Genomic DNA, 15,630 nt, shown 5'->3' with positions numbered 1-15,630 from the left:
CATCAGTCCCCTAGAACTTAGAACTACTTAAACCTAACTAACCTAAGGACATCACACACATCCATGCCGGAGGCAGGTTTCGAACCTGCGACTGTAGCAGTCACGCAGTTCCGGACTGAAGTGCATAGAACCGCACAGCCACCGCGGCCGGCGTTCTAAGGGTTTTCACATAAACTCAGAGGCATTACTTTTCAGTACGCCCTCGTAATTATTGTGCTTAACTCAATTGAATGTTTGTTCCTTGTCTTATGTGACTTTCTGTTATGTAGTTAGCCAAGGTCTGTGACACAAACTAAAAGTTTTGTAGCTAAGTGGTAATCATCTATTTTTTGTGTACTTGTCTGTGACTAACATTATCTTTCTCATGCTAGTTTTTAATATTCGGTTCAAAAGTTTGTGCTACATTAATGTAATAATTTAGTTGAGGATGAGAAAGCACAAAATACGAAAAGCAGGACATTAACAGACATATGCACAGTGTGCAACAGTTGTCAGTTGTGAGAGAGCCTTTCCAGACATTGTATAGGTCTGTATTTTGAACTGTTAATTTAAATCATAACTTGATTGATTGTAGCCTGGATGAACCCAATATTCTAGCATCATATTTCACATCTCTCAGAAAAATTGCCGGACTTTTAAATTTAAATTCATTTGAATTTGTTGTGCAATAATAAAAATTCCTTGGTTGTGTACCGACAATGAAATGAGTAATAACAACCACTCACCATTTAGAGGAGGCATTGAGCAGTGGATTTTTTGTGTACCCATCCACTGTCTTGGACCAGCATAAGATGGCTGATTGTGTTTATTTATTCCACCAGTTATCAATTTGTTTATAGTTGATAATAAAACTCACAAACTTGTCATTGCACTCCTAATAGTTTGCTTATGTTTCATTTCAGATATATCTCTCGCATCTGAAACAGAGAGTGATGGATTTGATTCTGAACAGGAAATAGAGCTTGCGAGGCTTCGTAGTGGTAATGAAAAAGTAATGTCTTCCATAGCAAGTGTGGAAAATGATGAAATGAAGCAAGAAACTATATCATTTAAAGAGCAATATGCAATTAGTAAGGCTGAAGTATCATTTTCCAAAGATGATGATGAAAGTATAGGTGGTAACTATGTCCTCAGAAGTAAAGGCATTGCAGAGCCCTCGTCCTCACTTGAGGAGGAGGAGGCTGACGATAGTAGTATTCCTGCTACTCCTGAGCCTGAAAATCAGAACTTGTGTAAACGACGTACAAGACGTGCATTTCATTGTTTAGATATCAAAACGGAAACGGACAGTGATGAAAATGAACCAAGAGGTCGTGATTTTGATCTGAATGAGATACGCTCTGAACTGAAGGGCATAGAGAAAACCGTTAAGGTCTTACCTGATGTTGAAGAATGTATTATTCCTCTTGAGATTAAAACAGAAGTTCCCATACACATACCAGAACAAGAAAAGAGCCTTGCATCTTTAAAAGCTGATAATTCCTCTCTCAGAAAGCTTCCTGAAAAGATATGTGAGACTGTTGCAGATGATATTTACGAATTCAAAGAACCAGAACCATTCGAATTGGAAGTTCGACCAAAGAGAGAATCGTCACTTTTTGATGACAGATCTTGCAAGGGCAGTAGACGATCGGTAATACCTCGATTATTTGAAGATGTTGGATCATCATCTCCTCCAAAATCTGATAGATCACCTCAAAGGAAAAAGTCAACACACACAAAAAATGGTGAGTCTTCAGACTCTGAAACAAAAAAGAAGTTATCTCACATTGTTCAAAAATCGGATGATGATTCTATTTCAGCTCTTGATAACACATTACTATCTTCTTCCAAGAGTCATGGAGTTTGTGAAGATGCTTTTGATAAATTGTGTGTGTCACCTTCTTTCAGACTAGTGAACAGCAGACCAGCTTCAAGGAGCAGTGTCAGTGGAATTGGCAGTATTAGCCTCTTTGATGGTGACGATTGTGGTCACGATGCTGACGATGACGATGATGACGACGATGATGATGATAATGATGCTGATGCTGATATTGATGATGACGATGATGACAATGAAAATGATGAACAGCTTGGTACAATTAGATCTGAACCACTATTTTCATACCCACAACGTAATCATGAGGATCTTCTGCCTCCTCCTTCTGAAGATGAATTTACTTTTGGAGGGCAGATACGTCCACCTTCTAGCAACATGGGCGGCAGGTCATCTGATAGTCATCCAGCATCAGCAAACGAGTCTCCAGAGGAAGTCATGAATATGATTCTCAAAGAGGCAGAATATGAAGATGACACAATTAGTGCAGCCATTCAGCGTGTTATTGATCAGTCAATTATGGATGACGATGATCAAGAAATAGATCTGTTCGGAAAGAGTGGACCTCCAACACCACCACCCCCTGCACCACCACCACCTGCTCCTCCTCCACTTGACGTGAGAGAGGCAAGGAGCAGATTTGCTGCTGCTGTGGATTCATCTGATACTGATAGTAGTGATGAAGAATCCAGGCTTGTAATAGCACCATTGGATGAGGAGGAAGAAGAAGAAGAGGAGGAGGAGGAAGAGGATGATAATCAAGAGGAGGAGGAAGATGATGGTGATGACGAAGAGGAAGAAGGTGAAGAAGAAGAGGAGGAAGAAGAAGAAAATGGTAGTGAAAGGGGATCACCACAAGCTACTACAGAAGTGGGATCTTCGACTGATGGTTCTTCTGACATACCAAGTATGACAGCAGGTGCAGGAAAGTCAATTCCAGAAACTGCAGTAACACTTCCAGATTCTGTGGAAGTTGAAATGCCTGTCCTTTCAGAAGATACACCTGTCATTATAGAAACGTTACCAACACAAATCATTGCAGAAGAGAATGTGCAATCAGCAACAATTGATCATCAGAGAGAAGCTCTGACTGCTTCTGTAAGCTCAGTATCAAATGACTCAGAAAGCGATTCAGTAAGTGCTATGGAAAATCCTATTAGGGAAAGTATGCCACAATTATTTTCAGTGTATGACAAAGCAGTTCTCAATGCTGCTTCTGTCAGAAAGGATTCCAGTACCTGTGAAATGCAAGATGGTGGCTCCAGAGATGAAGAGATGAAAATGTTGGAGAGGGGGGAGATTGTGCAACAGGAGGTATGTAACATTCATAATTACTGCACAGTGTAGGTACTACTAATGTAAAATTGGAATGAAATAGAAAGCATTAAAGCTGAACAGAATAAAGAAAAGTATAATGTTCGGTTGTTACATATGTACCTCATGTAAACATTACCACTGAAATATTTAAAGATATCTACACAAAACAATGCAAAATACTTTAAAGAGGGACACGAATATTTAAAAAATACAAAAATGTTCACTCTGTGGTATAATTGGTTGTTTGCTCATGGTACTGAATTATCACAACCACATTAATGAACATACTCTAAGAATAACATTCATAAAGAAGCATCTTGATTACAAATTCAATTAGTTGATATGTCATATTCAGGAAGTCTTCAAATTGTCCTGTGTAGGGTGGTCTTAGGGAACATATCTGCACTACATGCTGGATTGTCTGCCTTTCTGCTTCACAGTCACACTTTGGAGATATTTTTAGTTTTCATTTATACTATGAGTTCATACATTTGTGGTGGTTGGTTTCAGTTCAGTTTAGAATTACCCATGATTTTCTTGGGTGATCAGAGCCAGTTGGTTTTTCAGAGATACGTCGAAATTTATTGAGATCTATAGTTATACTATCTTCCCAAATTTTCTTCCAGTATTGCACAATATCAACGGTGTTATTTTGTAAGTGCACAGCCTCTGTAGCGTATGCTATTTCTGGAGCAGAGTTGTTCAGTATTTATGGATCAGCGAGCAAATGAAAGGGTGACCTTGAATTTTTCTTAATTCACTGAGAAGTGCTTGTTGTCTTTGTACTCACAGTGGAGGTATATGACTTACGACTGATAGCCAGAAGATAGCTAATCAGATAATCTGCTGATCTGATCAGCACATATCACAGTAATAACATTTTATACCTAAAAACAAAGATGATGTGACTTACCAAATGAAAGTGCTGGCAGGTCGACAGACACACAAACGAACACAAACATACACACAAAATTCAAGCTTTCGCAACAAACTGTTGCCTCATCAGGAAAGAGGGAAAGACAAAAGGATGTGGGTTTTAAGGAGTCATTCCAGTCCCGGGAGTGGAAAGACTTACCTTAGGGGGAAAAAGGGACGGGTATTCACTCGCGCACACACACACACACACACACACACACACACACACACACACACACACACACACACACACACACATATCCATCCACACACATACAGACACAAGCAGGTATGTCTGCTTGTGTCTGTATATGTGTGGATGGATATGTGTGTGTGTGCGAGTGTATACCCGTCCCTTTTTCCCCCTAAGGTAAGTCTTTCCGCTCCCGGGACTGGAATGACTCCTTACCCTCTCCCTTAAAACCCACATCCTTTCGTCTTTCCCTCTCCTTCCCTCTTTCCTGATGAGGCAACAGTTTGTTGCGAAAGCTTGAATTTTGTGTGTATGTTTGTGTTCGTTTGTGTGTCTGTCGACCTGCCAGCACTTTCATTTGGTAAGTCACATCATCTTTGTTTTTAGGTATATTTTTCCTACGTGGAATGTTTCCTTCTATTATAACAACATTTTATGAAACACATGACTGCAGCTGTCTTTACGTCCTTTATCATCACTTCCAGTTTCAGTTAACAACCATTATCTGGACTTTAAAGTTCATGTGTTACTTATGTATCGTTTCATAGCCAGTGGCAGTATTATTAATACAGCCTCAACAGAATTGCTGAACATCATAAGAATAAAGAGGTAGCTGTACTCGAGAGGCAGTGTGTCAGATGTGAAAAACACTTGACACACCAGCTCTTGAGTATGGATACATGTTTGTTCTTTGTACATGTGAGAACCTAGTTATTCACAGCAACATTCTTGGACATGTATTTCTCGGATTTTTTGCCAAGTCAAATTTGTTGGCAAACTCGGGCTTTCAACAACTTCCCCCAGCAGCATTTTCAGGATTTCACTTCTGCCTTTATATTTAGTTGGCCAAATTACGCCATTATGGATGGGAACGTCATATTAGAAATACCCAACTGCTTGCAGACATAATTCAATGAATCTGAATCGCTCCAGACAAAATTATGAGTTTGGATATGGCCAGACAAAATTATGATGAGTTTGGGTGTGGTCTCTTTGTGCACAAAGATCCCTGTGGAATATGTATTTCAGCTATTAACAAATTACTGTATTGTGGGATTTAAGTGAAGTTGAGTGGAGTTCGGGTTGGGGGTAGTGCAGATGTGGAGCTCAGTTTAACAATTATTTTATCAGACATCCAAACTTCAACTAACAAAATAGTAAACTACTTACAATAAAACAAAATATATATATTTCTGTAGCCTAAAAGAACTTTGAGTAAGGTCGAAATAAAAATACCACAATTATTCCCATAACAATAATGGAACACATTCAAATACAGAACAAATTCAATCTTGTCCTATAATGGATGCCAGGACACAACATAAGTTTGCAGTGTTTTGCATTTAGCCATAACCATAAATAACAACAAAAATTTACAATGACAAAGAATACTTAACCTTACCTAGGGTCAGTAAAGATAACCTCTAACTACATCTTGATCTACTATTGCAACTGCCACAAGACGACTAAAACATCAGTTACCCACACCACTGCCAAACTACTCACACTTATGATTGAATAATTTCTTATACAATAACATTTGTAGCTCATTCGCATAAGAGCAATAACAGAAGAATCCTAATGCAACTACAGTGAGCCATTGCCATTCACTTCAACTCAGTAACTCAGTGAACTGTAAAAACTACTGGAGTAACAAATTGATTTACATTTGCAGTGATAAACAATAAATTTCGTGCTTAACACTTTTGCAGTCAGCCATTTTAAGCAGTGGATGCTAAAAAGTGATTATTTTTTATATTGTCATCCAGTATTGTTTAAATTTCCATATATCAAGCTGCAATCAATTTAAAAACGTGAAAAAATTATCACTTACCCAGGAAAGTATTTATTTTATTGCAGTATACACAGATTGTCACACTTATTCACTTTAAATGGTTTATAAGTGTCAAAATAAAAATTATTTTTAAAAAATAATATAAATTTGATTGAGTTTCCATATAATTAACACTACACTCAATTTAAAGAATGCTAACTAATGTCCATAAAATTTATACAATTTTTTTAGGAAAATGATATAAGAAAATAAATTTTTTTACCATTATGTACAGAGATAATTATTATAATAATTGGACACTACATTAGTCTGCCCAATGTATGCAGTTCTGTACCACCTGACACTTCTGTTTTAGAACAGAACACATTTTGCCAAACCATGGATATGCCTTAGATCGTATTGTGCTCCAGAACGAAAATTATGTAGGTCTATTGTTAAGTAAAATATTCAGTAAGAATGCGATGAAACCTCATACTTCAGCTATTGTGACATTTATCAATTTTTTACATGGACTGGACAAAGCAGCAGCATGTTTTCAGATATAAATTGCTTAGCTGAGCAATTCATTTAGGTGACAGTTAACTGAAGTAATGGTGCAGTGAAAAATAAATTGATATATTCAATTGTAGAAGATACCACTGGTGGTATATGTTTGGGTCCAGGCACATTGTGAAGCAGATGAGGTAGCAACTGTAGTGTTTTGTGTGCAATCACTTCAATTTTCCATTCTGCCTTCTCTTTTAATCAATATACCAGCAAGAATGTCATTTTCACTTTTTGAACTGCTCAGAAATACTCTGTATCACTAGTATTTTCCAATAACTTGCAAATTTCATTCTTGGACACATTTAAAAAAAAATCACAAAAGTGAATGAAATAAACAAACTGGAAACATCAACTCAAAGAAAAATAGCACAAAACAATATTAAGTAACGATACTGCACAAAAACAAAAACTTCCAATGGAATAACAAAATGTAAACAAGTATTACGAAACACAATGTTAACAAACAAACAACAGAACAGCAGAATTACCAATTCTTGACATTTCACTGCAACAAAAGCTGGAAAACAATAACTATCAGTGTACATGTAAATCAACACTTTAGAACACCAGCAATATCTAGTGTCGAATTTTATAAGCTAAGGGAAAGTAAACAGAGTACCAATGAATTGACATTATGCCAGTAATTGCATTGATAGAGTGTAACAATAAATCATTGCCTTGGCATTCAAAGGATTAATCCAGTAAATCACTCCCTCAGCTCATAACTACACGATCATGCCTATTTTGCCTCTCGGCATACATAGTCGCCTACCCTGCATAAACAAACAACTAGTTACACAGAACCTGCTGACATCCATGTGGGAGTATCCTTCCCCTTGGGGTTTTATCTGCTCCGCGCCTTAATGTCTCGCCTGTTTTTGGAATGGGGGACTGATGACCTTAGCTGTTTAGTCCCCCTTAAACATCCTAACAACCACCACCACCATCCATGTGGGTAGTTGTAAACAAGTAGCTACACTCTATGCACAGTTCACATGTAACACTTTGTACTGCCTCAATCATAATGCTACCAGGATGTCACCATAATTGTGAAAGCACTCAGGTAGCGTTCCTTATGACTTGCCAAAGATTTTCCTTCACCTCCACTGGAATTGCTGTGCATCTGCCCCGGAAAAACAGCAATCGCTCTACTAGGCTGTTGTCCACATGGCAGTCGTACCTGTGCTGAATGTTGTCTCTTCTGGTAACTGTCCTGCAAACTAGCTTCTTGAGGCACTTGTTGGAATCCAGAAATGTATTATTCGTGTCACTCCAGCATCTGACTAGCTCTTGTCAGCATCATACCCAGCCTGCTGTTAAAAACACAACGGCCGCCACGCCAAACCAGCACCATGTGACGCGCTGCAAACTTGTCCCCACTCTCACTGTGGTAATTGTGCCACCCTCAGAAGATGTTGCTAGTTCCAGTCACTCCAGCTGTCTGTCTCCTTCCATCTGAAGCTGTCCCCAGCGCGACAGTGGTGGCACTCATGACCGTCACGTGCCTACACCATGTGCTCTCCAGCAGCATGAGCACGACATTTCACTTGGAAATAATCCCCGCTGTTGAGAAAATTGGCTATCAACTGTCCCGTTCGATACAGTACAATCCTGCCCTCACTCCTGAAGTTGGGCCTCCTCCCCAGCCAGCATACAAACAACATACATCAGGTCTGGAAATAGTAAAAAGAGTCACAATCCCACATGGCCGGAGTATTCCAGGCAATAATACAGACATATGACATTATCATGTCAGGCACCTTGAAATTAGATTCATTCGCAGTTAGGCACATTTAAAACATAACGAAACGTGTCAAGGAGGTAGTTATATACATAACACGTACTAAAATCTTAGTCATTGCTCTTATTTTCACTGTCTAGACTTGACTGTACGACAATATGTGCTGCATCTATAGAAGTACACCAGACTGAACCCTGACAAACTTGTCCCGACCACTGTACATCGCCAGGTGGAACAACACAGTTCAGACTGACAGGAGACTACCTCATTTTGAAAACGCAATACATCCTCACAAATAAATTCACTGTGCCAAACAGTTAAATAAACTAGTCTTTACTGACAGTGAGACAATAACATTACGTATCATCTTCCACCACTTTATTCAAGACGGTTTGGCTTCCTTGCACTGAATATACTAATAATAATTCAGCAGTTATTACTTCTAACGTGGTCAACTTCTCATACAACCTATTTAACACACATCTATTTTCTTCCCCAACAATTCCTAGCAGATTATTAATTGTATTCTTATAATGCATTGCTCTTGCTTGTAACCATTGCACCTGGTCCCATGAATGTGATTCACATTGCAAGAATTGCACAAGAAGTGCAAATTACGAGAGAGCCAAACTAACAACAGTGATAGTTCTACACAAGTCTTAGCGCTGTTAACTGCACCAGCTTATGCATGACTTGCCAAAGCTACTGGGACAGCACCACCACTGTATTGCCCCGAACTCCCCACCTCCGCTTCCATTGCCACCTCATACAAGAGCCCATTCTCTCTAAGCCAGGCCATGTCCGGCACATCCCTCACTGCCATGGCTGAAAGTCCATTATCTGTAATTTAATGCTATCAGAGTGCGCCCTCACTGGCACAGTGCAAACTACTCTCTGCTAACAAAATGTTTTGTGGGGTTTAGATGGTGTCTGGTTCAGGCTGGGGGGTTGTGCAGATGTGGAGCTCAGTTTGTTATTAGGAATCCAAATTTCAGTTAACAAAATGGTAAACCACTTACAGTAGAACAAAATGTATCTTTCTGTAGCCTGAAAGAGCTTTAAGTAGATCCAAAATGAAAAAAAAACACAGTTAAAAATTATGGAACAAACACAAGTACAGAACAAATTCAGTCTTGTGCCATCATAACAATTTACAATATCTGGCATTCAGCCATAACCAGAAAAAAACTGTAAAACTTATTATGTCCAAGAATTCTTAGCTTTGTGTAAAAGTAACCTCTAACTACACCTACTGTCACCAAACAATTGAATTGCCAGCTACCCACAACAATGCCAAACTACCCACACTTACGTCTGAATAACTTCTTACTCAATAAATATTCACATAAAAACAATAACAAAACCTTAATGCAATGAAAGTGAGCCATAGGCTGTCACAAAAATGAGTAACACAATAAATTCTTAAAACCACTGGAGCAACCAGTTGATTCACATTCACAGTGGTAGGCCTAAACAACAAATTTCTGATTTATACACAAAATCATGCCTACAGCATATAGTGACACAATGATACCTACTTTGCGTCACAGCAAACATTGTTGCATGCCGTGCATTCCATAAACAACAAACAGCTAATAACACAACACCCACTGACTTTCATGCAGGGAATTTTCACTTGGTGTACGGTTTGTGCGTAATACAGTGTATCACCTCAATCACAATACTATCAGGATGCCACCGTTAGTTGTGAAAGCACGTGGGTAGTGCCGCTTATGACTTGTCAAAGCTGTTCATTCACCTCCACTAGAATTGTTATGCATCCGCCCTGGAAGTACAATCCACAAGGTCGTCCTCCACACAGAAGCTCCGCGTATGCTGACTATTGTCTCATCCGGTAACTGTCCCATGCACCAGTTTATTGAGGCCCATGGGAGTTGCTCCAACCAGAACCATGTTCTTCAGGTTATTCCACCAACTGACTAGCTCCAACAGCTTCAGTCCCAGCCCGCTGTTACAAACACGTCAGCCATCACGCCAAACTGGTGCAAGGTGATAAGCCACATTCTTGTCCCCACTCCCATCATGGTGATGGTACCAGCCTCACGGCGTAGCATGTTGCTAGTTCCACCAATCTCTGGTGGTGGGGAAATCAACTGTGACGTTCAGCATGGCAAACCACTGCCTGTATGAGATTATCAGACTGTTTCTGCATACACTGATGACAACTAATTTTTTTATCATGGTAAATTTTTTTGAAATTACTAACAGAATAGTGTGTAATTTCATTATGAAAGATTTTGAAGAACACACTTCAAATTAAAGTACCTTTCCTTCATCTCTCTTATTTTGCTATGTCAACAACACTGTATGATCTGGTCACATGGGATTAAAGCTCTTCAACTGTAGATTGGTCATACGAATAGTACGCACACTAATATGAAGTACACCAGTGATATGCGAACAGAAGGAAAATGGCCTATATACAAAATTCTTGGGAATGTGGTGGTGAGTCAGTACACAAGGTTTTAGAATGCTACACAGAAAACTACATTAAATATCTCTGTTTCAACAAATGTACTGTTGCTAAACAGTAATATAAAAAAGTGGATCATCATGTTTAATGAAACAAAACTATTTCCCCATGTGTCTAGCTACTGGGTTTCTGTTGCCAAAGAAGCCGTTGAGATCAAGATATACAGGTACTACCTTCACCAAAACAGTCACTAAGTTCTTTAGTGATGTATGGAAATGGACACACAATGTTGAAACACTACAAAGAAACAAGCAGTGTTACCCACCCTCTAACCAAATCAGCATCACTGCTAATTTACCTCCATTGTAGACATCAATATAACCTCTTGTAGCATATGAAAGTTCTGTGACTTGATGATGTCTCCATGAGATAAATCGGCCAATTAAATATGAAAGTGCCCTGTGGCCTATTATTAGAAGAGAACTCCTGACTATGGTAATAGAGGAAATCATTGGAAAATTGAATTCACTAACAAGTCTGACTTGGTGCAATACTTAGCTTTCCTATTTCTTTTCATTGTTTAATTTTTAAATTCTTTATTAGTTTTTGTGTGCTTGCAAAGTTTAGTTCTTAAATTCATTGTGTGTGTGGGTTTTTATTTATTTATTTATTTATTTATTTTTATTACTTGAGAGGTATGGTGTTGTGTTTTAATAATGGTAAAGTGTACATTCGTGCAGTCTATAGTGCAGTTTGTTTGAATGGCCAATAACTGTTGACCATAGCTCAGTCAGCTGACGGTCTCTGTTGGTGAAGCATCAGGGGACCAGTGAGACACACATTTAGCTTTTTCTATTTGTTTGTGTAGTTTAATTCTGCTACTTTGTGGTGTGGCAGCAGTGGGGAATCTGGCTTGTTGCAGGGAACACTTCAGGTGTCCTTTGTTTCACTTACAGGCTCTGCTGTCAAAGCCCATTCCAGCATATACAATGTGGGATCCACACTCACTGCAGGGTTAGTGGTGGTTTGTTACACGGTCACGTCACTTGAGGCAGGGTGTTAGTGTTGAGGCTGATAATCTGGTTTTGACCATTTACTCTGTGAGTGGACAGGTGTCCGCTCATTCAGCAGGGTCTGAGCAGGCATGCAGGGGGAGCAGTTAAATGATTATTGGGAGTTCCAGTGTTAGGCACATCGTGGAGCCCTTTGCGAAACATCGTCCAGGGCCAGAAAAAATTCCATTGTGCACTCAGTGTACCTACCGGGCCTTCGCCAGAGATGTGCAGGAGGCCCTGCCTGCAGCTGTCATGGGTGCAGGGTGCAATAGTGGGGAACTTCCTGCTCATGTCAGTACCAATGATGCCTGTTGCTTGATTACTGAGGACATCCTCAGTTCCTACAGGCAGATGGCTGAAGTGGTGAAGACATCTGGCTGACTCAAGAGTGAAATCAGATCTTACATGAAGTAAGACACGCTTTGACCGTCAAAATTCTAACAGTAAATTGTTGAAGTGTTCAACCCTCCAGGAAAATTGTTGCACTCAAATTATTCTCAGAACAGATAGCTGGCTGAAACCCGAAGTAAAAAGCTTCATAATATTAAGTGAGGACAGGAACATGTATCAAAAAGACAGATCAGAAATATAGGAGGGGGAGTGTTCATTGCTGTCAACAGAAATATGTCTATCAAGGTCAAATTTGAATATGACTGTGAAGTTATCTGAACACAAGTATTAGGCCTAGGTAAATTCAAGTTTATTATCGGAGCTATTTAAGGAACAGTCATAAGTCACGCAATATTCTTTATTAACTTAAGAATTGTGCAATCTATGACAGTTTCTAAAGTAGTAGCAATAGAAGGTTGCTATACCATCACATCAAGTCAGAATGGAATAATTTTTAATTATGGGATGGTTTTACTGGCCACATGATTCCACCATAACAGAAGCTCAGTAATGAGGGAATACCCAAATCATACAGTATCTACAGGCAATTTTAATCTACCAAGGATAAAATGGGAAGGCTATGTATTCACTGCAGGTGGTGTAGATACACAATCTCGTGAAGTAGTCTTGAATGTTTTCTGTAAATGCCTTTAACAATTTGCTGGATAACCCACACATTGGAAATAATTTAGATGTTACAGCTGTAAACAGGCCTGACCTTTTCGATAATGTCAGTATAGACAGGGTCATTCCATGTCGAGTCACCCAGGCCTTGACACCAACCATGTCAGATTTTGATGAAACTTTGTACAATTACTTCTTTTATCATCCTGAAAGCACTTGTAAAATTTTTTTGCTCTACCTCTTATAGTTTTTATAAATTTTTAAAGTTTATAGATTTGGCGTTGTTTCAACAGTCTGAAATCGTAACTTAAACGTGTCCTCACAACTAAAAAAATTTGTATATTAAAGAATACTCAAGATATCAGTATGAAATGTTGGAATAAGTTTGTGTATTATATCTAAATGTTACTGACGGATGTTCAGTTTTACAAAAACTGCAATATCTAGAGTCTCAGACCTGATAGAAAGCTCAAATTTGTTTTAAAATACTCTTAATTGTATAGGCTATTAGATAAAAGAAAAATTATGTTGGCTTTTTAACCTGTTTAATAGTTATCTAATTTTTAAAATAATATTAATTATATTTTAAAAATAAAAAGTACCAAGTGACCTAGACACCAAAAATAAGTTTTTGTCTTCTTGGAGTAACAATGTACGCTTGGATTTTGTTTTGTTACTCCTGTGTTTTGAAGTAAAAAATTATTACAGTGTTAAATAGTGCTTTGATAGTATTTTATTAAGTTTATTCGAACTTTCAGTAAGTTCTGTTACTTAATTTACAGAGATTATTTTCCAATATCTTATAAAAGTAACCAGAACAGTAATCAGACCAAAAGTGAAATCATTATCAGATATTCAAATCTGTAGTGTAGGGTTATTTAAAAAATCTGACTGTTTCCAAACAACCTACACACCTTCAAAAAAGTTACAACCGGTATCTGAATTGAGTGAGGAAGAAAAAGATTTGATCCACTTACGATCTAGAATTAATCTGTGTGAATTTAAGAATATATGTTCACACCACAGCTACTACTTTTTAAATGTTTTTGAAAAGCATCAAACAACTTGTGTAGACCCACTAAAAAAACACAAAAAGCCCATCAAAAAATCGTTGAAGTGTAGGCTTGGATCTTTCTAAACAGTTACTGACAAAAAAAATTATGCTAAAACCTGGACAAAAGCTTTGCTCAACATGCCGTAACTTCTGTGAGGAAAAATTAGAGTTGAAGTCAATGAAAGTGAAACAGATGATGAAGTCATGGTTTAATTAGAATCATTGGAATCCAGAAATGAATCCCTTGTACAAACAAACATTGCTCTTGATAATTTAGGTTTAACTTCATGGCTTGTCAGAACAAAGTAAAGGGTCTTATTTTAAAAGGAAGGTTAGCAGTGTTGAAAAGACTGCAAAAAAGGCGGTTTCAAAAGCATTAAAATATGATGCACCAAGTTCTGATGATGACGAAGATCCAAGTGTGGTTGAGAAAGCAAAGGATTTTGATGTAATGATTTCTCTTATGAAAGAGAAGATTTCATCTGGTGGGAGGTCTAGAAAAATCCAGATTCTGACCTTGGCTCCAGATTCTTGGAGTCGAAATAAAGTGATGAAAGAATTTAATGTAAGTGAGTACATGGTGTGACAAGCTAGAAAGCTAAAATCTGAAAAGGGTATTTTGGAAATTCCTGGTCCAAAAAAAGGTAAAACTCTTTCTGAAAATACAGTAAGACTTGTAATAGATTTTTATAAAAAGGATGAAAGTTCCAGGGTGCTACCTGGAACAAAAGACAAAGTAAGTGTTAAAAAAAATGTGTACATGCAAAAAGACTCATTTTGTGTAACTTGAGAGAACTCTATTATTCTTTCAAATGGGAGAATCCCGAGGTAGAAGTAGGATTTTCAAAATTTTGTTTCTTGAGACCTAAATGGTGTATCCTTGCTGGTGCTGCAGGCGCACACACACTGTATGTGTATGCAGTATCCACCAGAATGTTAAACTATTACTGGATGCTGTGAAAATTGAAGAATCTTATAAAGACCTAATTAAGATGCTTGTGTGCAACACGGAAAACCAAAACTGCATGCTACATCATTGCGACAGCTGTCCTGCAAATACTGCACTGACTGAGTACTTAACTGAAAAACTAAGTGAAGATTATGATTTAGAAGAAGATATTGTAATCAGTCAGTGGGTTAACACAGACAGGGCAGAAATGATCAAACAGTCTATCAGTGTTGAAGACTACATTTCTTTATTGGTTAGGTCATTGGAAAAGCTCACCCCGCACTCGTTTATAGCAAAATCCCAATCAGCAGGCTTTAAAAGATTGAAAGAAGACCCACCACCCAAAACAGTAATTATTGTGATGGATTTCAGTGAAAATTATTCCTTTGTTATACAAAATGAGATCCAAAGTTACCACTGGAATAGAGGTGGTTGTACTCTACACCCAGTTGGAGTTTTTCTAAGAAATGAGGAAAACGATGTTTCTGTTTCCAACCACTGTTTTATTAGTGATGACCAAGAACATGACACTGGTTATGTTAACTTTGTAAAAAAAGAAATTATAAAGTGGCTGACATTGACTCAGTTCACTACTTTACAGATGGTTGTGCTGGGCAGTACAAAAATAGAAACAGTTTTAAAAATTTGACTGAACACTTGAGAACTTTAATTTGAAGGCCCAACACTCTTTTTTTGCAACAAGTCATGGGAAGTCAATTTGTGATGGCCTAGGAGGAACTATTAAAAGAATTTTAAGGGAAGCCAGTCCACAGCTTTCAGATGAAGAACAAATAGTGACAG

General features: G+C 38.1%; 1 protein-coding gene across 2 annotated transcripts in view; it reads left to right on the top strand.

Annotated features, from left to right (window-relative positions):
- LOC126169809 (uncharacterized) overlaps positions 1-15,630 on the top strand; it is a 149,484-nt gene that overhangs the window by 105,793 nt on the left and 28,061 nt on the right. For both annotated transcript variants that reach the window (XM_049920674.1, XM_049920673.1), the window contains one exon: positions 903-3,130. In XM_049920674.1, coding sequence (XP_049776631.1) covers positions 903-3,130 — 2,228 coding nt within the window. The remainder of the gene's footprint in view (positions 1-902; positions 3,131-15,630) is intronic.

This window comes from Schistocerca cancellata, chromosome 1 (assembly GCF_023864275.1).
Source record: "Schistocerca cancellata isolate TAMUIC-IGC-003103 chromosome 1, iqSchCanc2.1, whole genome shotgun sequence".
NCBI classification, from domain to species: Eukaryota; Metazoa; Arthropoda; class Insecta; order Orthoptera; family Acrididae; genus Schistocerca; species Schistocerca cancellata.
Note: the sequence above shows the minus strand (reverse complement) of the source record. Positions and strands in the feature narration are given on the sequence as shown.